The 21,161-nt window shown below is 44.2% G+C and overlaps 1 protein-coding gene across 2 annotated transcripts in view; it reads left to right on the forward strand.

The window, feature by feature from the left end:
- ABCA12 (ATP binding cassette subfamily A member 12) overlaps positions 1 to 21,161 on the forward strand; it is a 111,118-nt gene that overhangs the window by 83,017 nt on the left and 6,940 nt on the right. For both annotated transcript variants that reach the window (XM_083840588.1, XM_083840589.1), the window contains 14 exons: positions 779 to 1,003; positions 2,079 to 2,217; positions 3,526 to 3,778; positions 4,980 to 5,066; positions 5,930 to 6,023; positions 8,604 to 8,731; positions 9,762 to 9,849; positions 11,155 to 11,260; positions 14,587 to 14,641; positions 15,123 to 15,300; positions 16,957 to 17,072; positions 17,646 to 17,805; positions 19,185 to 19,453; positions 20,065 to 20,275. In XM_083840588.1, coding sequence (XP_083696714.1) covers positions 779 to 1,003; positions 2,079 to 2,217; positions 3,526 to 3,778; positions 4,980 to 5,066; positions 5,930 to 6,023; positions 8,604 to 8,731; positions 9,762 to 9,849; positions 11,155 to 11,260; positions 14,587 to 14,641; positions 15,123 to 15,300; positions 16,957 to 17,072; positions 17,646 to 17,805; positions 19,185 to 19,453; positions 20,065 to 20,275 — 2,109 coding nt within the window. The remainder of the gene's footprint in view (positions 1 to 778; positions 1,004 to 2,078; positions 2,218 to 3,525; positions 3,779 to 4,979; positions 5,067 to 5,929; positions 6,024 to 8,603; positions 8,732 to 9,761; positions 9,850 to 11,154; positions 11,261 to 14,586; positions 14,642 to 15,122; positions 15,301 to 16,956; positions 17,073 to 17,645; positions 17,806 to 19,184; positions 19,454 to 20,064; positions 20,276 to 21,161) is intronic.

Below are 21,161 nucleotides of genomic sequence, written 5' to 3' on the forward strand. Positions count from 1 at the left end.
GACCCTCAACAAGCAGAAATTTCAGCTTTCTGCTTTGTTGGAAAAGAACAGGGTCTCTGTGAGGGTTAAAGGCAAGGCCAGGTGCAGAGTGTGAATTCTGGAGTTCAGAGATAAGAGATGGGAAAGGCCTGTGGATAGTACCTGGCCTGAGGCAAAATGTTCTGCTGTTTGCAATGAGGGAGGAACTCTGTTCTTAAAGCCTTTATTACAGTGCTGTTGGTAGCCCCAGCACACAGAATAACACACAGATACTGTAAGAGATCAGCCCCTCTTCCAAATTGAAGGCAGTATAGATAGAAAAAATGAAAAAGGACCCATGTGCAAGCCCTATTTTTCATGGGGAAAAAGGTTGTAATTGTGCTGGCGGCCAAGCTCAGGTGTCAACTCTCCCTTGTGGCTAGGCTTTTTGTCTGTACTGTAAACCCTCTAGCTGGTACAAAATGGCCAATCTGTCCCAGTCCCTGTATGCTTGTGGACAGAGGGAGCTTGGTGAGCTCTGCATGGACCAAGATAGGCACAGTGTAGTCCAAAAAGTCCCCAGAGCTCATCTCTTCCTCAGCACAGTGAGGGGCAGAGTGTCTGTGCCACATCTTTCAGTCTTCTTCAAACGCCAGAACCCCAGTTTCATCTCCTTTTAGTGTGTAAACTGAAATATTGCCTGTCTGGATTAAGTTTGCCCACTGGTTATACTGCAGGACAGAATTTGGTCTGAATCCTGCAGCAGGAATATTGACCTCCCAGCCCTCTCGTTGACCAGAGCATTTTCCTCCTTTTTCAGAATATGATAGAGGAGTGTGACACCGCAGCAGTGACCTCCCTGATCCAGTCCCACCTTCCAGAGGCTTATCTCAAGGAGGACATTGGTGGGGAGCTCGTGTACGTGCTTCCCCCCTTCAAGTCAACAGTCTCGGGGGCCTACCAGGCGCTTCTCAGAGCCCTCGATACCAGCTTGAGTGATCTCCACCTTGGTTGCTACGGGATTTCAAACACAACCGTGGAAGAGGTATGAGCTCAGGACTCGATTAAATGAAATGTTATTAACTTCCCAGAACTGTGTAGGTCTGCTTTCTGAGGTAGGTGATGGCACGTTTGGGATGTGGGAGTCACAGGCAAGGGAAGAGGTGGTTTGGTTTCTCACTGTGCTACGTTTATGAACACGCGAGCGTGTAGATGAATTCATCGATCTACTAAATCTACTAATGCACAAAGCATACCACTGTCTTACCTTGCTAAGACCTTTCAGCATTTTACCCAGAAAATAAGATGTTGGAGTTAGACAGGGGAGAGAGGGCAAAGACACATTTCTGTTTGAGGTTTGCTTCTCATTGCCATGAATTTGGGGTTGTCTCTAGACAGTTAGAAAACAGTCTAAATGCTAAACTTCAGCATGGATGCTGCCATGCACAAGTGTGTCACCTGTAGCATCTCAGAGTAACACAGGCATCTTCCTGCCCACAGAAAATCTCTTGTCATAATAAACACAATAACCACAAACATTTAGTTACATCAGAAACAAAAAGCAGCTTTAAACGATGAGTTTTAAGTAGTAGTTTTAAATGATGCAACCTTCCTCTTGCAGAGGAGACGCAGAGTTTGTCACCTTTCTGTCCAGAAATCCATGTTTATTTGTGTTGAAGTAGTCAGGATTGTCAGAGGCTGGAGAGGAAAATATCCCAGGGAGACAACCCTACTTGTTTCTTTACTGATGCCAAGCAGGGTAAGCTGCCTGTGTGCTGAAATGCAGCTTCTTTAACACCTACTCAGTAGTCATGGTAGCGGGGTGGCATTAGGGCAAGGTAAGTCCAACTGTGGGCAGCTGCAAAAGTTTAGTTTGCCACTGCTGCAGCAAGAGAGGTGACAGGTAGCTGGACAAAAACTATTTTATACTGAAAAAAAGTGAATTTCTCCTTCAGAACACAAAGGGAATAAAAAGAGGATTGTCATCCGCGATTGCTCCACAAACAGCTACAGAGTAGGAATGGGAGCTACAGAAGCATGTAGGAGAGTGGATTCTGATTATTGGTTTGGAAAATGGAGTAATTTGGACCAATTTTCCTTTATGTTTTCTTGCTGTGTAGGTGTTTCTCAATCTGACAAAAGAGCTAGGGAAGGACCCACGAGACGATACTGAACTGCCTCAACAACTGCCTGGAGCCAGTGGTCAAACTGGCAGTGACGAAATGTCTGTGAACACGGATACCTTCACGGAGAGAGATGGTACTGAATTACCTCCAGGTTTTATTCCAGATTTGTCACAGATGCAAAAAGTGAATGACAGACTGATTTGAGCTTTCCTGTCCTCTTTCTATGTTGGAAACCATGTTTCACCCAACCAGAAATCACAAAACCAATTAATCACTAGAAGCACAGCACTCAACAGTTGTTTAGATCCACTGGTTTGGAATGTCTGAATCGCAGAACAAATTACAGAGGGGGCTTGTTTGTATCCGCCTCCCTTTAATTTGATTCAGGTTTAATCTAATCAAACATAGTATGTGGGTGAAGGAGCAAATGTATACCTTTGAAAGTAATTGCTGTAATTGATGCAGAGGTTTATTTCTATGCAATTAGTAGAATTTGAGAGAAACTTTGTGGAAACCCCTTAGCCTGCTGCAAAAGCAGCACAGCTCTGAGCTGGATCTTTCTTGGAGCTCTTTTCTGTGTCCCAACCATTCCAGTAAGGGCAAACAGCAGAAAGGGCAAGACGGTGGCATAAATTCCCCTTCAGAAGAGAGTCAAGCTACACCACTATCTCCGAGAGTTTGAGAGCTGCAGAAGGTGGCATGGTCCAAAAAAATCTTGAACATCCTTTCTGACAAAGAAAAGTTTTTTACTTATGAATATATCATTTATAGTTAGGGTAACAGTTAAGGGACGACACAGAGGTATTTTAATACTTGCTTCTCAAAGCTGACCTGCACTGGAGATGTGCAGCTCCATAAACAGTAACCCAGACGTGTAGAGAAGTATTTTATGTCATGCCTAATGAGAGCACTGAAGATGATTTGCTTCGTGTTGTATTATATATGTTAATATTTTATGAAGAGGAATAGGTTGCACAGGGTTTGGTTCTGCTTTTAAAGTGCTGCAAACTTGTCCACATAAGTGATCAATTAGTTTGTGCCTTTTTTCTTGTTCCTGAATGAATTCTCTTATTGATTTGTCTGAGGACCTGCCTTCTCAATGACGAGAATTTTCAGTTTGCAAATATAAAAGTTGCAACCAGGTAGGTAGGATGTAGATAACTTGTTGCATCTGGAAGCGTGCATTCCTCTTGCAAGATGTCAAAATGCATACCATGTGTATGCATTTGAAATCAAGCTAAAAACTGGTGTTACTGAGCTCATGACTCAAGACAAAACCTGAATCCTGTCCAAAGAGGGTATGTTCCAACCTAGTAGTTCTGATTTTTCCATCTGAAAAGGGAGAGCAGGTAGCCAAGGTTATTCCCTGGGACCTATAACTGTCATTTCTCTGCATTTTGCAAATACTGATCCATGACGAAACGCGTTCTTTTGTGCCCAGATCAGCTCCTGATCAGGTCAAAGAGCCTGCAAGGTTTGCCATTGCTGCTTAAGAAGACATCAGCTTTATTCATTAAGAGATTCCACCATACCCGGCGGGATGTCAGAGGCTTCATTGCTCAGGTCATCCTCCCAGTCCTCTTTGTGATGGCAGCAATGGGACTTGGGACGCTGAGAACTAAGGAGACTGAATATCCAGAACTGATTCTTTCCCCCTCTCTGTACGGCACATCTGACCAGGCAGATTTCTTTGGGTGAGTGCTGTTTGTTTTCATCCTTAAACCTGTTGGTTTATAAAAGCCAGTTGTTTTCATCAGGATTATTTTTAAGCAAATACAGTGGAAAAGTATCATGCAGATAACATGTAGTGATAAAATCCTGTTCCTAGGGGTTTTCTAGGGGAGATGGCTTTGCTCAGACCAGCAATCAGAAAGCTTTAGAAAAACAACCTCTCAGTTGGAATTAACTCTGAAATATGTGAAAAATATTCGTCGTTGTGTTTGCCATTGGAGTCTTCTGTCTGTGTGACAGCCATGCTGCCTTGAAAGGATTTTTAAAAAAATATATTTACTCTTCCCCTGATGTGAAATGGAGGTGGCACATTAGTTGGCTCCAGCATTACAACTGCAGGATTAAGTTCTGTTCATCTTGTCAACCAGCTGCATTGCCCTCCCCTCTGGTAGTACAGGACATGCTGTCTCGCCCAGGACTCACTAGTCCAAGGCGTGCACTGATCTGAAGAGCATGATTAGGACGTTACCACCGAATGATTTCCTTGTGCTTAAAAATCCCTTTACCAAAAGGAATATAATTTGTCCCGTCCTGTTGTCGTGAGGTGAACTGCTTTCTCCAGTGGTTCTCAGCTTTAAGAGAGCAATACAAAATTAATCTGGAACATCATTACAAATCGCACATCTGCTCTCAGGTGTTCTTTCCCAGGACTGCTCATGCCTTTCTGCTTCAGTACTGCTAGATGGGGGTAGGAGACACGTGTCTCTGAGTCCTGTATTCCTAAAGCTCTCTGCTTCTCCTGATGGATAACTGCTAGATAGCTGGGTGAGGAGGGAGGAGCATCTTTCTGAATGACCTAAAGCAAATGGACTTCACATATGTGAGAGCTGGTTGAGATGAGACTAGAAGTTTTGCCTGAAAATTGCAGTAGATGCTTTTTCCCTGGAAACAGAGTTTTGATTGTTCAAAAGCTCCTCAGTATCTCACTTCGATCTGGAGGCAGCAAGTCACCGGAGTAGGAGTGCAGTGCTAAGCAATGACCAGTCCTTTTAAACCTGTGCTACAGCCCTCATGTGCTGCTTTTACTTAAGTGGTTTGCAAGACTAGCACCACAAATAATCATTTATTTAGCATCATAAATAAATCTTATTTCATTCAGACAGCTTTCTTCTGCTCAGTGGTAGTGGAAGAACCTTGAACTTTTTTTTTATTGTTATATTTTAGGAATTTCAATGAAACCACGGATGCTTTAGTCACGTCGATGCTTTCTTTCCCTGGGACAGATAACACATGCATGAATGCAAGCAATTCGTAAGTAGTTCTTGTTTTATTTTCCCATTTAAATCCTGTCTGCAAGAGATTTGACATAACCCTATTAGACAACAGACCCTTAATAGCCATCTTTGATCATCTGCAGAATTTGCATGTGCGGGTGCCACAGAGAAAAAATACCTCCTGCCTGTCTCCAGACAGACTTGCAGACTCAGCTCACTAGAAAATATGCAGGTGGCCTTTTGAAGGCAGGTCCTAGCTCACTGCTCCCCTTACAGATGGAGCTGACTGGATGAAGGTCAGTCTTGAGCTGAGTTGTCCTGCTTAGTGTGAAGCGAACCTTAGCCCTGCTGAGAGCCCACATGGCTTGGAGTGAAGGCTCACATCTGCCAGCACAAAACTGTAGATATGCTTGAAGACAGCAAGCTATACTGTGCTTTAAGGCTGAGGCTGGAACTTCCACACAGTCCCAGGGCCTTGAATCTGGTGGTTTTGTTTGCCTGAAGAAGTATCCACCACCCTAAGTGGATTCCTTTACTATGAGTAGTAAAAGAACATTTTTGGTGGTGACAGGATGCCAGGATGAGAGCAGGTTGACCCCATACCTGGGAAGTTTGGCCTGGGTGAGCTATCTCCTTATGAGGCCCACTGTGGTAATGAAGAGGTGTCTGGGTTCTTTCTAATCAGCTGAATGAATCCAGGCATGGAGAACTGTGGTGAGGGTTCTCTACCAAGTCAGCAGGAGGACAAATACTCCCTCAAGCCCCCAGAACTGACTAGAAGGTCTGTTATTCCACTGAATCTACTCACTTCCATCTTTGCTGTCATTAAATGTGACATCAGTTAGGATCATTTATGCCTTGTTATAGAGAACCTCAGAGGAAAATGTGTTTCATTTTCAGGCAGTGTTTAAGTGAAGACATGCTTGGCCCTTGGATTACCAGTGGAAACCCCCAAACCAAGTATTCTGCCTGCAACTGCACAGATGGCATCCAGGTAATTCAAATAAACCTAAAAGGGAAGGAGTTTGGGGGGGGTCACTTGTGGGTTGGGAGCAGTTTTCTGAGCAGGCACAATAACTACAGTGAACTCAATGTTCAAAATCCCTCCTGTTTTTGCTGGGCCCTGTGTCTCTGTGGCGCAATCGGTTAGCGCGTTCGGCTGTTAACTGAAAGGTTGGTGGTTCAAGCCCACCCAGGGACGGAGGGCTGTTGTCTTTTTCTGATCATTGCTCCCCAGGCGTCGGTGTTGGGGGCCATGCTCTTTAATACCTTTATTGATATTTGGCTGAGGGAATTGAGGGCACCCTCAATTTGCAGATGACAACAAGTTGGGGGTAAGTGCCGTTCTGCAGGAGGGTAGAGAGGCCCTGCAGAGGGACCTGGACAGGATGGGTCGATGGACAGAGGCCAATGGGATGAGGTTCAACATAGCCAAGTGCCGGGTCCTGCACTTTGGCCACAACAACCCCATGCAGCGCTACAGGCTTGGGGGAGAGTGGCTTGAAAGGTGTGCAGAGGAAGAGGATCTGGGGGTGTTTATTGGTGCTCTCCTGAACATGAGCCGGCAGTGTGCCCAGGTGGCCAAGGAGGCCAATGGCATCCTGGCTTGTATCAGCGGGACCAGGGAGGTGATTGTCCCCTTGTACTCAGCTCTGGTGAGGCCGCACCTCAAGTGCTGTGTTCAGTTTTGGACCCCTCAGTACCAGAAGGACATCGAGGCCCTGGAGCATGTCCAGAGCAGGGCTATGAAGCTGGTGAAGGGCCTGGAGCACAAGTCCTGTGAGAAGTGGCTGAGGAAACTGAGGGTGTTTGGTCTGGAGAAGAGGAGGCTCAGGGCAGACCTTATTGCTCTCTACAGCTACCTGAAGGGAGGTGTGGGGAGCTGAGGGTCGACCTCTTCCCTCAGATAACTAGTGATAGGACTAGAGGGAATGGCCTCAAGTTGTGCCAGGGGAGGTTCAGGTTGGACGTGAGGAGACATTTCTTCTCAGAGTGGTCAGGCATTGGGACGGGTTGCCCAGGGAGGTGGTGGAATCACCGTCCCTGGGGGTGTTTAAGGAAATGTTGGACATGGTGCTTAGGGACGTGGTTTAATGGGTGACATTGGTGGTGGACCAGATGATCTTGGAGGTCTTTCCAACCTTAATGATTCCATGATTTTGTACCCTGGGTAATGACTGTTTGCACCAGTTTGGGAACAGGAAAGGAAATGGCAACCTCAGAAGATTTGCATGCTAATATATCTGACTTGCTCCCCTTGGTGGGGGAAGGTTTAATGGTGTTTTTGAGTGTTATATGATTGTCCCATTTAGCAGAGGTGAGCATGTATTCAAGAGGAAAATTGCATTTTATACAGCACTGTCATTATGTGAAAGCACAGCTATTATTGCTGTTTGCTCTTCAGAATTTAACTTTATGCAAAGTCTAGATCTGTCTGCTTTTACTCTGTTCCCCATTACAAATAGTGATGATTAATAATATCAGTTATTTGCATTGAGGTGGTACATACAGGACCAGATCTGGACCCTGCTTAGCTCAGTGCCTTTAGATGCACATGGGGAAAAGGCAGATTCTGCCCCAAGAAAGTTAAAATTTAACGTGTCCAGTTGGAAGGTGAGCTCTCCTCCCCACAGTGCTGTTCACCTGTATTCAGTTTTTTCCAGTAGGAAACCAAATTCAAGGCGCAGCTTGACACTGTTTGTAAGATAAAGCGTGTACTTAGTAGAACATTCCTAGCCATTCCTTACAATGCAGCTATTTTATGCAGTTTTCTGGACATACACTTAATTTCATATCGTTAAAAGTATTGGCATCATTCCTCTGGTAAGTCAGGATAATGTTCAAAGCTGATTCTCACTTCTAGCAGGCACAGGCAGGTGTTCCTCAGCGTGAAGGCAGCTATTTTGTGTATTCTGATGTAAAGTTTTGAACAGATACACAATAGGGGAGGCCAGGGTTTTTGTTATGGATGAGTTGAAAGAAGCAGCCAGCATGCTGTCTGGTGTAGGACGTTTCAACCTTATGAAACAGTCGATGCGATTTTGACCCTCAGTGTGTTAAATTATATATTCAGGACTAATCCAAGGTTTCTCTGAGGCTCTGGAAAATATTCCCAATGACTGACAGTAAAGTAAAAATGTAGAGCATAGCTACTGTGAAATGCAAGATGAGAGTTTGAGGCCACTGTGGAGTTTTCTGCTCCATGAAGCTGTTTTGCCCTCTGTCATTGTCAGTGCAGTCACTCTGAAGCTCTTCTAAATAGGATCAGCCTTAATTCGGGAAAAATCTTCCTACCTAGCATGAAGCACATTTCAAGGTCTCATTGATGTTAGTAAAACTGAAGTGTAGACTCAAGCAAAGGTTGTTTTTGAAGCACCTCACTAAATACATTGAGAACAGCACACAGAGATGTATGCTGTGGGTCTTGGCACCCTGATTTGCAGATCACCAGCTTCTGTAGGAATCAGTCCCGGGACCAGAATGTCACCATTGCCAGCTCTCAATCTTGTCCTGATATGCTAGGTTTTTAGTTAAAGCACAGCCACTAATGTTTTTTTCACTTATCTCCTCTCAGACGTGCCCGCAGACGAACTATACTCCCCCTCACAGAAGGACCTTCTCTACACGGATGCTTTATAACGTTACGGGGCACAATGTGGAGACCTACATTCTGGCAACCACCAAAGACTTCCTGCAAAAACGGTACAGCACATGCCTCCAGTCATTCTCTGAACTGCCCATGGCAGGGGTGTTGGAATTAGATGATCTTTAAGGTCCCTTCCAACCCAAACCTAGTTCTTCCAACCCAAACCTAATCAATTCTATGATTCTGAGATTCTGTAACTGCAATGGGAGCACATATAACAGGTATCATACCCCTGTACTCGAAGTGGGGGCAGTGAAGTAAGGGTTTAGCAGGACCCCACTGCTGATGGTCTCTGTGAATCTGGTGGAAGGAGGTAAAATGCACTGCAGTTACAGAGCTAAAGATAAAGGTTTTGTGTAAGTGCTCTGCTCGATCATAGCAGAGAGCACCTAGGGATAAAATGTCAATCACTTGATGGGTTGATGGCTGCATCCACAGATGAGCTGTTGTCTGGCTCAGAAATGTTTAAAAAGAGGAAAATCTGACACAGCCTGTCATGAAGCAAACCCTAGGGAGAGATTCTCCTTCAGGTTTAATTCTCTGAAGAGTCTTGGTGTGTGCTTCACTTAAACAAGTGCATCTGTTCCAAGGAAGTTAGAAGTTGAGTGTTTTCTTGCACCAGGGGGCCGTTGGAGCTATTAGTATGTGGAGTCTGCATCACAGCTGCACAGCATGTCTTGGGGCAAAAATAGCCTGCCATTAAGGTTGTCAAGGAATATGTTCATCTGTCCATTGATTTAACCTGAGCTGCTCAGCTTCTGGAAAAGAAGCAGTCATCTTGTTCCAGTGTGGTGAGGAAGCAGCTCCAAAATGTTTCTCAAATGGAGGCAATTTTGTGACAGTGCCTCTGAGTTTGTTTCCTTTTCTTTCCCCCCAAATAAGGGCTCCTGTAGCTGTGTTGGCATGGCATCATACCACATACTGGGATAAGATTTTCTGTTTCAAGTCAATCAAGAATTAATTAAGGTGATGGTAGCATGCAGCACATGAATGTTTCCAAAGAGTCCATGCTTCTCTACACCAACGGTGGTATTAAAGCTTCTGGGTGAGGATAACAATGCATTTCTTTGTGGGTTTTTCCCTCAGGTATGGTGGCTGGAGCTTCGGGATGCCTTTGACAAGAGATCTCCAGTTTGACATCAAGCCAGTGCCGCCCAGCAGAACATTAACTAAGGTAACTGACCTCCATCTGCTAGCTTGTCGTGGCAGGGGAAGTGGGGGATGCAGGAGTGATGTTGACTTTAGTGATATTGCAGAAAATAAAGCGAAAACTCCTGAGATCTGCAGCTTGGCATGGCAGAGATGACTTTCAGTTTATTTCCCTTCCTCTCCCCATTCTTCTTTATTGGTCTGACTTCTCTTGCTAGTAGGAAACAATTTTTCTGCTGTTATAATTTTATTACAGAAAAGTGAAAAGATCAGTTAGTGGCACCTTTATCTCATGAGAGAACGTATGTGCCTTAGCTAGGTCTGCCTTGTATGTTCTGATTTACCCATTTCTCTGTTTCTGCTCAGTGAAAATGTTCTAACACATCAGTGTTAAAAAAAAAATAAAAAAAAATAAAAAACAAGGCTGAAATCTAAGGTAGGAAAGAAACACAAGAGTTTACAAGATTCTCTTGTCTCCTTGGAAAACCTAGTTACCAGTAAGTAGAGTGTTCCTGCAAGAGCTGTGCTGTTTTCAGAGGTGGCCCCAAGAAAAGGTAATTTTGGGGTTTATTCTTTCACTAGTGCTCAGAGCTCTTATAATCAGTTTGCAGACGTTTTCACCCCTCCGATCCTATATCTGAAAGCTCTCGATATTTGCTTATCATCTGTCGGATTTAATACCTGAAACCTTGATAGTGCTGGAGACAGGGCAGGCTTCCAGCCCTCTCTTTCTCTAGCAGTACTTGCTCTGCTAGGGCAAGGAAAATAGTCGTTTAGTGTGTAGAACTTGGGGAGATGCAAAGGGGATGCTGTGGGCTGTGTTTAAGCCTCTGACCTTAATAGCATAAGCCCTCTGTGCTATGAAAGGTAACTTACACCTCTAAACAAAAGGCAAAAAAGAGTTACTATGAGGGTGGGAATGGCTGTTGCTAAAAGAGAAGGCGGCTATTTTCTGCCCTAAAGCAGTCTTTTCCTTAATGTTTGACTGGTCCAGCCTTCTTTTGGAAGTCACCACTGCTGGTACTCTTAAGATCTGAGCAACTTATTACAGAAAAGAAAATCTGTATGCTTTGTCACATAGCCAGCTAGTGCTTCTTTCTTCTCTCCCAGAAGGCAAATGAAGCTGATGGGACTGCTCACGTTTTAAGTGAAATGTGCTTTTATACTCATTTGGTGCTTGATGTGGTTTAATCATTGGACTTTAACTTGTAGAGCCTTATGAATTCAGATAACAGCTATGGAATGATTCATTTGTGCAAGCAGAACAAACCAAAATGTTATCAGTAACAATTTCTCTCCCAATTTGTTTCAATTTCTCAATTCTGTGCAGGTGTGGTATAATCCCGAAGGTTATCACAGCCTTCCAGCCTATCTGAACAGCTTGAACAACTTCATTCTTCGAGCTAATCTGCCAAAAAATGACTCTTCCAGTTATGGTAGGTGGCCCTTCACATGAACAGACAATTTCTCCCAACTCGGGGAATATCATGGTTGTGTTGAAATCAATGACAGCACTTACCTTGACTTCAGTGAGGCCATTTTTTAAATTCCAAATGATGCAGATTCCTTTAAAAACAGAATTGAAAAACATGAATAAGGCATATTTTATGTGCCTTTGTCAAAGATTCAGGGGAGTTGGACAGGGAAGACCCCAGCTTCTACATAAAATACTTCTTCATCCATCCAAAAAACTGGCAACGGTTGCTATTGGATTTATTGCTTCTCGTTATGGTACTGAAATAGCTGTCTTTTGTTAGGTGCCTGTTAGTTATGCACAGAAAGGCTACTTTAGGTCATCTCCATGGGTGGTTTAGATTAGTTAATTTTAATATTTCACCCTTCTGCTGAGAGCAGCTCGGGATGTGTGGGTATGTGTATGTTTGTCTTTGAGTGTGAATGAGAGAGAGTGAGATTAAGTGAGAAACATCATTTTCAGCTCTATTTTTCCTCTCACGCATGAAGTACAGAGATCCCAAGGAGAATTAGTAGCCCATTTGGGCTCATAAGTTCTCATAGTTTCTTCTCAGTAATGCAATGCAGCAACCCCAATTGCTGCTGATAAACCTGGGTACCTTATTTTAGTGTTTGCTGGTTAGCCTACGTTCAGGGTGCAGCACAGGCACGAATATGTTTGTGTATGTACACCTGTCCCTGGGGATGGAGGGGTGCAGGGAGAAGAGGGGACGGTTTTTATGGATGTCATTTTGAGAAGCCTTATACAGAGGTGTATTGGCCCTGACAAGAGTAGCGATTGTGTGCAGAATGCCCCCCCCAGTTGATTTTCTGTGACAAACGGTGCCCTTCCAGCCATGTTGTGGCCATGTCAAGCCCCCCTCATCTCTGATGCCTGCTGTTCCAGGTGACAGTGAGATAAGTGACAGTGTCACTTTGCTCATAAGACTACTCCTCGATGATGTGCCTGAATTTAACGATAAGGGAAAAGGCACCTGCTCTGAAGCCTTCAGTGCCATGCCATGAATCCAAGGCACAGCAGAGTGCCGATTGCAAGTCGAAGCAGCACATCTCTCTTCCCACCTCCACATACTGATGCACTGCGAGTCCCCTCACAACAAGCAAAACCAGCGCCTTGTCTCTACCCCTGTCCTAAAATAAAGGCTTGTGCCTTTGAGATCACACTATGCCCTTGAGGTCAGAAGGTTCAGGCTCTTCAGTATGCACTGCAAAATCACATGGCAAAGCCAGAGCCCCTGCCAGGGTGCAGAGAGAGGAGACCTGAGCCATGTGCTTCCAGCAACAGGCACCTCCCAAAGCAGATGAATTATTAAGCAGTGATGTTCTCCCCATCTCTGTATTCCCAACGCATGTGGTAGTGGGACGAAAGGCTCACATGAACAGTCAGAAAGTTTGCACAGGGAAAGTTTGATACCAGCAAAATAACAATTTTTAGTGGGAGAGAGTAGCAGCAGTTTTTATTCTCTCTGTCCTGCTGTGTGTGTGTCTTTTTTTTCTGAACGAAATGCTCAGTAGTAAATGACCAGGCAGATAATTCTCCGCTTCCCACTAATGATCTGATCCATAGAATGGGGAAAATAAAATGAATGGACGAGGATAGCTCCCCCGGGGTAGTGTAAATCCAGTTTGAAATACAATTGAACAGACGGTCCGTGTGGTACGTCCCTGGCAGCTAAATCTATTTGTTTTTGTGACAAATAAATGACAGTTTAAGAAGCATTGAAATGGCCAGATAAAAGTGTGTTGTCATTTCAGCAGTTTGAAAGAGGTGCCAGTCCTGCTTTAGAGGTTTGACTTAGTGTATATTTTTTTAAAAAATACATGAAGAGCTTTTTACCCTGTCACTAAGCAAGTCATAATAGCTTTTGACTTATGTATATTGTGCTTTCTCTTCTCTCAATCCCAACCAACAAAAAAGAGAAAGCATTGAAATGGAAATTCCGACTTCTAGCCTAAGCTTCAGCAAAGGAAAATGGCTTTATAGTAGAGCATTAACAGATTAGACAGACGGTATCTTTTTCTCTCCCTCTTTTAGAGAAGGGAAACATTTCCTGACTGTTTATGGGGTTTTATCAGGAGCCCAAGATTTTAATTTCATTTTGCTCGCTTATGACAAGGCTGAGGATTTTTTTCCCCTTGGAAATGAATTTCCTAGGAAATCCTCCCTTGCAGATTTATTTGCTCAGTATGGCAGTTGGTCACCTAAAACCACAGTTTCCTCCTTGCTGGCCCCCGAGTCAGAGTGTTCCTTCTTCAGGAAAATAGCCCAAAATTGTCCTTCCTTTTACAGCTGCCCAAAGTCAGGCACTAAGGAGCTTACATTTCAGAGGTGCTGTGTGCTAGCAAATCTCTTTGCATTTAATAGCAGCCAGAGGTTCTCCAGCACCTGCTGAGAACTGAGGCATTTATTCAGGTGCCTAAGTCCAGGTGGAGAACCTCATTTTTGGGCACAAACTTGACCTAAACCCTTTCTTGGTTGCTGGAGACGTAGAGACTGAGCTGTCATTTTGGTGTGACCAAGGCACTGACCTTCACTGGAGGTTGGAACTGCCCCACCAGAGTCCCCCAGGTTACTCCTCCTGTTCAAAAAACCTCTGGTTTTATGGGCACAAATTGCCCCTGAACAAAGCAATGTTCACTAGTTCCTTTGAACAAAATGCTCTGGTTTTGGTTTTGGCTTTTTGACTGCATGAGACAATTGTTCAGAATTAACTCATTGTCAAACTGGGGACAAAGGTGTCTGCAGCTTACTTGGGTTAATGCTAGCTTCTCAACAGATCCCCGTATAGGTAAAAACATATAATATAGGAAGATAATAGCTGTGGGGAAAGGCAGTAGGGAATGATTTGTTTCTCATGATAAAATAAAAGATGAAATGCAGTGAAATCATCAAGCAGCAGCTTTAAGATGAAACGTATTCACCAATTTTGAATGCATCAGTGTTGAAGAATCTAACCTAAAATACATGGGCCCACAAACACGTGGCTAATTTTAGGTGTAGGAGTGCTCTTGCTGAAGTGAGTGATACAGCCTTTAAAGCTGGACAGATGCAGAAACGAGGCCTAGGGTTTGAATTTCACAGCTGCTGAGCAGCAACATGAAGTCGTAGGAAAAATGGGGACATTCAAAATCCTGCCCAAGGTCACACCAAGACGATAGAGCAAGAACAACTTTTGGTCTGCTTTTCTTCTCTACTTAGTTTTCTGTATTACTGCCAATCTCAAGAGCTGGGGAAAGAAACTTTAAGCTAGCTACATTTTAAATTTATTTTCTTTTTGTTTCTTTTTAGGTATTTTCTTATCAGCTCACCCATATCCTGGAGGACAGAGTCAAGAACAAGTAATGTAAGAAGATTCATTTGGCCGATGCCTGAATTATTTAGCTTCAAAAGAAGCAAACCAGTTTCTTGAAAACCATAAAGCAGCCAAAATTACTAAATATCTCCCTCCAAATGTGGAAACTGTTCCCATCCTTGCCTTCATTACCTTTATGCATGAGTAGGATCCTGGATGCCACAGCACTGATGATTCCTGTTAGGGTATTTTTGCAGGATCCCATTTAAATCTGGAGGTCACAGTTACAGTATCACATCGTTGTGCTTCAGCATAATATTAATTACATAATTTTCCTTTTGGCCTTTCCAATCAATGCTGTGGCTGTCTTGACTCAGTGTTGTGAGTCCTTTTTTGCTAGGCGTAATAATAAACACTAGCAAAAGACACTGGCACCCCATCAGGCCCTTTTAGTTTCTGAGCTCTAACAATGTGATGAGGGATGTCTACCACTTTGACTCACCATATACATCTTTCTCTGCTTTCTCCCCAGGCTCAACAGCTTACTCGATATCATAGTTTCAATGTCAGTTCTGGTTGGCTACTCTATCACAACCGCAAGCTTTGTGCTATATGTGGTGAAAGAACATCAAACCAAAGCCAAGCAACTGCAGCATATTTCAGGCATTGGGATGACAAGCTACTGGGTGACTAACTTCGTTTATGATCTGGTAAATAATTCACGTTCTTAAACGCATCAAGAGTAGCATTCAGCAGCAGGAGGGGAAAAATGTTCTTTATTTAAAGTTGGTTGCCTAGACTTATTAATATTATCACTACCAAGTGTGTTATGTAGTAATTGTTCTCAAAGGCATTGAAGACAATTAAATGTGAACCGCAACACTGGATTTTGCTAAGCAAAGGCATTCCTTCTCTCTCGAGTGTATGCAAAACACTCAGCACATTTATACAAGAGCAGCACAGAACAGGCCAGAGCTTGATTTCAATTTTAGCATGCAAGCAGCAAGCTGCTTTTTGGTTAGCTTGCAGGGCTAGATGAGTTGTCATGCAGGCTTTATGCATCTCGGGTAAGGATTTGGGGCTCGAGGCTACAGCCATTTTGGAAACCCTGGGACCACAGGGTGTGACATTAGCAGACATCTCACAGCTGACAGTCCTCTGTTGGGCAAAAATCCATTGCTGGGTTGAATGCTCTCTTCAAGATTATCTGTTATAAAGGTTTTTTAAGCCAAGAAGAGCTACTAATGCAGCTCTGTGCCTTCCAGGATGTGAGCAAGTGGCTTTCTACAGTGCTGCACTGCGCTGTATAGATTTACCACCCTGTTCCTATAGATAGTTGAGCTCCCCAGCTCTGTGCTGCATTATGTGGTGTAGGCATGCTCTTGTACTGCCTGAAGTTTAGTCTCCTCATGGTAAAGAGGGTTAATAGCACTGCTGGAAAGCATTGCTAAGAAGATAAATATGCACAGTGTCTGTAGACTAAAGTGCTTTGTGTCTTATGAATTACCTTCAGTGCACGATGTCAAACCCTCACATAGCTAGAAATCTGCAAGTGCAGACTGTCTCTGCTCTGGAGTTTTGGCACTGCCACCTGTGCTGTAATGGTGACCAGCTCCACATATCCCATGGGTTTCCATCAGTGCATTTTTCTAGCGCCTAAAATCCCAGCAATAACATCAGCTCCTGAAAATAGGAATTCTGCAAGGGTATCTGGGTGGCCAGCCCCTCTCTGATGCAGTGAGGGCTAAGGCCTGAAATCCTCTGGCTAATGTGAGCTGTGGCCTCAGTCTGGCTTGGCACAGCATCCCTGAGTCATGGCACGGGGGCTGGAGAATGGGGCAGATGGTGTTTCTGTTTGCCCAGTCCAAGCCCTTGCTCCAGCACTGCATATTTGTAAATCAGCCTGTGGAAAAATCCCCAGAATCCTTGCCACAATCATTATTCAGTGGGCTGCAACTAATCCAGCACTCCCCACCAGTCAATTCTTTTAAATCCCAAAACTGAGGAAGAGAGGAACCTCTCAAGGCAGATGCATGGTAGGCGATAGCTTGACACAACGTTATGGAGACCAGATTTATAAAAAGCAATGAACTGCAAGGCTAACAGAAACCCCAAAGGGTATTTTTTTTTAATTTTATTTTTTATTTTTTTTACATTTAGCCTATTCAAAGTGGCTTTGCAGGATTCATATGGAGGACTCCCTAGGGTTTCAGGAGGACTGAGACCCCCCAAATGTGTTTGATTTCTCCTAGAAAACCTAAGCAGCAATGGTGGGAACAAATTCAGACTTTGCTGCTTTCATATCGTTCTAGAAAAATGCATAAGAATTACCATCCTAATAACATCTTTTTAATATCATTTTACAGGTGCTTTTTATGGTCCCTATTGGACTCTCAGTAGGAGTTATTTCATCTTTCCAGATACCAGCTTTCTGCAACAACAATAACTTACTGGCAGTATTTCTTCTGCTGCTACTCTTTGGGTAAGTGTGAAGCTATTTAAATATCAGAGTGAGGAACTGGATATTGCAGGCTGCTGTGATTTGGGACTCAACAGAGGAATATGTGGGCTTTCTTCTTCAGTGTTCACTTCAGAAGTGGTGACTCCTTCCAGGAACAGTGAGCTAAGCTATTGTCATACCTGCTTTATTCAAAGCAAAATCTGTGTGAGGGTACAAAATATGCAAGTTCACAGTGATAGCCTGGGCTGCAAGCATGTATTTACTGAGCAAAGTTTGATACAGAAACATTTCAAAATCAACAAGGGAATGAAAAACACAGGAAAATTCAAGAAAAGTTAGAAAAATGGTCTCCCTGGCTTTAAATCCCCCAGGCCTTGTCTGTCTGCTTTCAGTCAGGGCTACATGTTCAAAGCCTCTGTCATAAACTTCTCCAAATTCTAACAGACACGAAGACATTTTTCCTCCCTTACAATCCTGTAATATGGAAAGCTAGTTACATACCAAGACAGTTATGTTGTCTGAGAACTTTACTTGTTGGTTTTCAATTGCTCTTTTAATCACTGGAGTATTCTTTGTGCTGTTGGCAATTTATAGATATGCAACGTTTTCATGGATGTACCTGCTGGCTGGGTTCTTCAAAGAGACAGGAATGGCCTTCATCGTTTATGTCTGCGTCAACTTGTTCTTTGGCATCAACACCATAATCACGCACTCAGTTGTGTTTCTGCTCTCCCAGGAAAAGGCCACAGACCAGGTAGGATCCCTGCTATTAGCAAGCCCTGAGCAGAATGACAGGACACTTCTTGTTGAGTTTGGTGGGTTTGATCATGTCCTAAGCAGGTTCCTGGCTGGTTTCTAGATATGTAATGTAGTCCAAGCAGAGGACGTTAGTTGCAGGACTTTGTGGGCTTCCCTGTAGACAGGACATGAATCAAATTGGAATCCTGCTTGTCTGTGTAAATCTGCTCCCCCAGCTAAGATGGACAGGATGGTGTCAGAGGGAAGAATATAAAAAGAGAGGTCAAAAACTGCCCGTGCAGAGAAGGGCAGGAAGTGGGCATGGATGTTTGATACGAGGTTGACAGGAACTTCAACCATTGCTAAGTTCTTGCCGTACAAACTAGAGAGTGATGACTAGATTTGATTGCCCTGAGTGTGAAGTGTGCTGCATTAAGCCCAGCACCAGCTGTCTGTCAGCTAGATCTGTAATGCAATCTTCTCCCTGCAAGGATGAAAAATGACTCTGAGACAGTGATGATTCCCTAAAGTCAAGCCTTTTCTTAAATAGAGATATCCCTAGGAATCGGTGGGATTAAAATGTACACCTTATATCTAGATGTTGTTTTTTTTTTTCTTTTACATAAATTGCAATTGCTTTGTAAAACAATAGCTGCAGTGGATTTTGCTCTCTAGGTGGATAGCGCTTGCTAAGCAACCCCCTGGATTTTAGGGATGTAAGAATATAATCTGGTTTTATCTCTCTGTTCTCCAGAGGCAGGGAGTCAGCCTCTCCCCATGCTAATTTACTGCCTCTCCACTTTGCAGCACGTACTAATCCTTTCTTCTGCTAGAGATGTACCAAATCTCTGCATATGAGAGTGCGTAACTGTTAGGCCGTGCACTTGGCTCTTTTGCCATGAATTAACTGGAAAAGCCCTTTTATGTCTATTAGTGCCAAATCTTGTGTTTTATGGAGATGTTTTTCCAAGAAAACCAGATAGGGCAGCTCTCCAGAGGAGCGAGACTGGGGAACAGTCCATGCTCTGCAGTGGGTTGGTGCAGCAACAGTAATTTTGGGCACTGCAGCTCCGTTGCAGGACTCAGCTCTGGCTCACGGGTGGGTTTCTGGCTGCTTGCGTGCACCGGGTGAGGTGGCTGCTCCAGGAACTGGATGCTGCTTACTATGGGTGATCACAGCCTCTTGACTTCTCTGACCTTGTGTCTGTGAAACAAGCTGTCTCCAGAGCTCTTTGCTCTCAATTTATCTCTGCTCTGAGACACAAGCAAATCCCAATGTAATTGTTACACTTCAGTCACACAGTGAAACCTGTGAATTTATTCTATGAATAAAGACAGTGACTCTGCTGTTTTTTCTTTTCTTTTTTGTTTTGTTTTGTTTTATTTTTTCTCCAGGGCTTGTATGATCTCGCTGAAAACTTAAGGCATGTGTTCCTTCTGTTCCCACAATTTTGCTTTGGCTATGGCCTGATTGAACTGTCACAGGATCAGGCGCTGCTGGGCTTCTTAAAAGCCTATGGAGTGGACTACCCTGACAAAACCTTTGAGCTGGACAAGACCACATCCAAGCTGTTTGCCATGTTTATCCAGGGCACTGTGTTTTTTGCCATTCGTCTGACAGTTCACGACAGGTTGATTCAGAAGGTCTGGAACAACGTACTACAGTAAGTAACATCTGGAGTCTCGCAGTGAGAATGGACCGAGCCAGTGCTCAGTGGTTCTATTCTGGGCTCTTGTGCCATCGTTGTTGATTATTCAGCCCATAAATTTCCGAGATGCTCTGCAAACACAGAATAAGTTTTCTCTGACACAGTGATCAACTAAGAGAGGTATAGGTTACTGGAGTCCTTTCCTAGTCCCTGCTGGCTCAGGGACTGAGCCCCCGTTTCAGGGCTCTGGCTTTGGTGAGCTGATGTTCAGCTCGTTGGTGAGAGGAGTGAGTCCACTGAGATCCTCCTCAGTTTGAATCTCCCCATCTTTTTCCAGTGAGGAGCGAGAACCTGTTCCCTGCACCATGAGTGTGGCCACGAGGCAGGACCTGCTCCAGCTCAGAATGTTTCCTGAATGAGAGAAAAAATGAGGCAGAAAGAGAACACACTTTTTTTTCTTTCTTTTTTTTTAATGCCTTAGAGGGAGCAAATAGAATAGAAACTGCATACCTGTGTGTATTTGCATGCTCTGGGGTCTCGCAGGACGGCTCCTCAGTATCCCAAACACACAGACCCCTACTGTCTGTGATTTCCAGAGGGTAATGGCCCCTGTTCCCTCCACATAGGTACCTGTTTGACAGAGTGCATGGCAAAGCACTGCTTCTGCTGCCTGTGACTGACGAGGACGGGGATGTCCAGGCAGAGAGGAACCGGGTAGAGTCCGGCAAAGCTGACTTCGACGTGGTGCAGCTCCAGAACCTCACAAAGATCTACCACCTTCCCCACAAACGCATTGTGGCTGTGAAAAACATCAGCCTGGGGATTCCAGCTGGAGAGGTAAGCCAAGGGGAAAGGCTACAGGGGGGACACTGGGACAGATCCAAAGTCCCACCATCATCTTCTCTCCCAGTCCTTGCCACTGTCCCAGTACTAATGGAATGGTTTGCTTTGCTCTGACTTCTTTCTTTCTTCCTTCCTTCACCTTGCACTTACTATATATTAATTCTTGGAGTTCCAGTAGCAACTAAAGGCTCCTGGTAGATTTGGGACACCAAGCACCAAGCTGAAGGCCCTAGAAACAGGAACAGGATGAGACAGTGTGGGGCTATAGTTAGAGCAAATTGTCTGTATGTTGTGTTTGCAAAGCACCTAGCACAGCGTGGTCTTGGAGGGATCACTGTGGCTTGCCAAACTTAAATGAAGACAGCAGCATTTTGCCAGTTGCAATTCTTCATCTAAACCAAACTGCATGTGAGACAGTGAGTCAGGGTTATCTGCTTGTGTTTGCCCATCAGAGAAAGCAAAATCACTTCAGCTGTACACGCATTTCCATGAATCAGGACTTTAAAGAGAAAAACATTCTTCAGTCACATCAGTTCAGTTACCTATAAAAACACTGACTTAGGAGAAAAGAAAAGACAGGAGCACATGGAACATTATCTGAGACCCATAGGAAAATGTACGGGGCCTCTGGAGGACAGATCCTATCTCAGGCTGTTCACCTGACTAGTGGGGAAGCTTGGAAATAATCCTGGGTATCGCTGAGCTACGGGGCACGTGAAAGAATTCAGGGTGCTGGGCAGGAGGACAGCAGCTTCACATGGGCAGTGTGGCCACTGTTCTTTCTGGCAGAGGATTTCTCCAAACCACAACAGGCATCAAGGCTTCTAACTCCTGGCAAAAGTCATCCCAGTGCTGGTGGGGCTTGGGGTGCCATTCCTCA

Source organism: Anser anser (assembly GCF_964211835.1).
Source record: "Anser anser genome assembly, chromosome: 6".
NCBI classification, from domain to species: Eukaryota; Metazoa; Chordata; class Aves; order Anseriformes; family Anatidae; genus Anser; species Anser anser.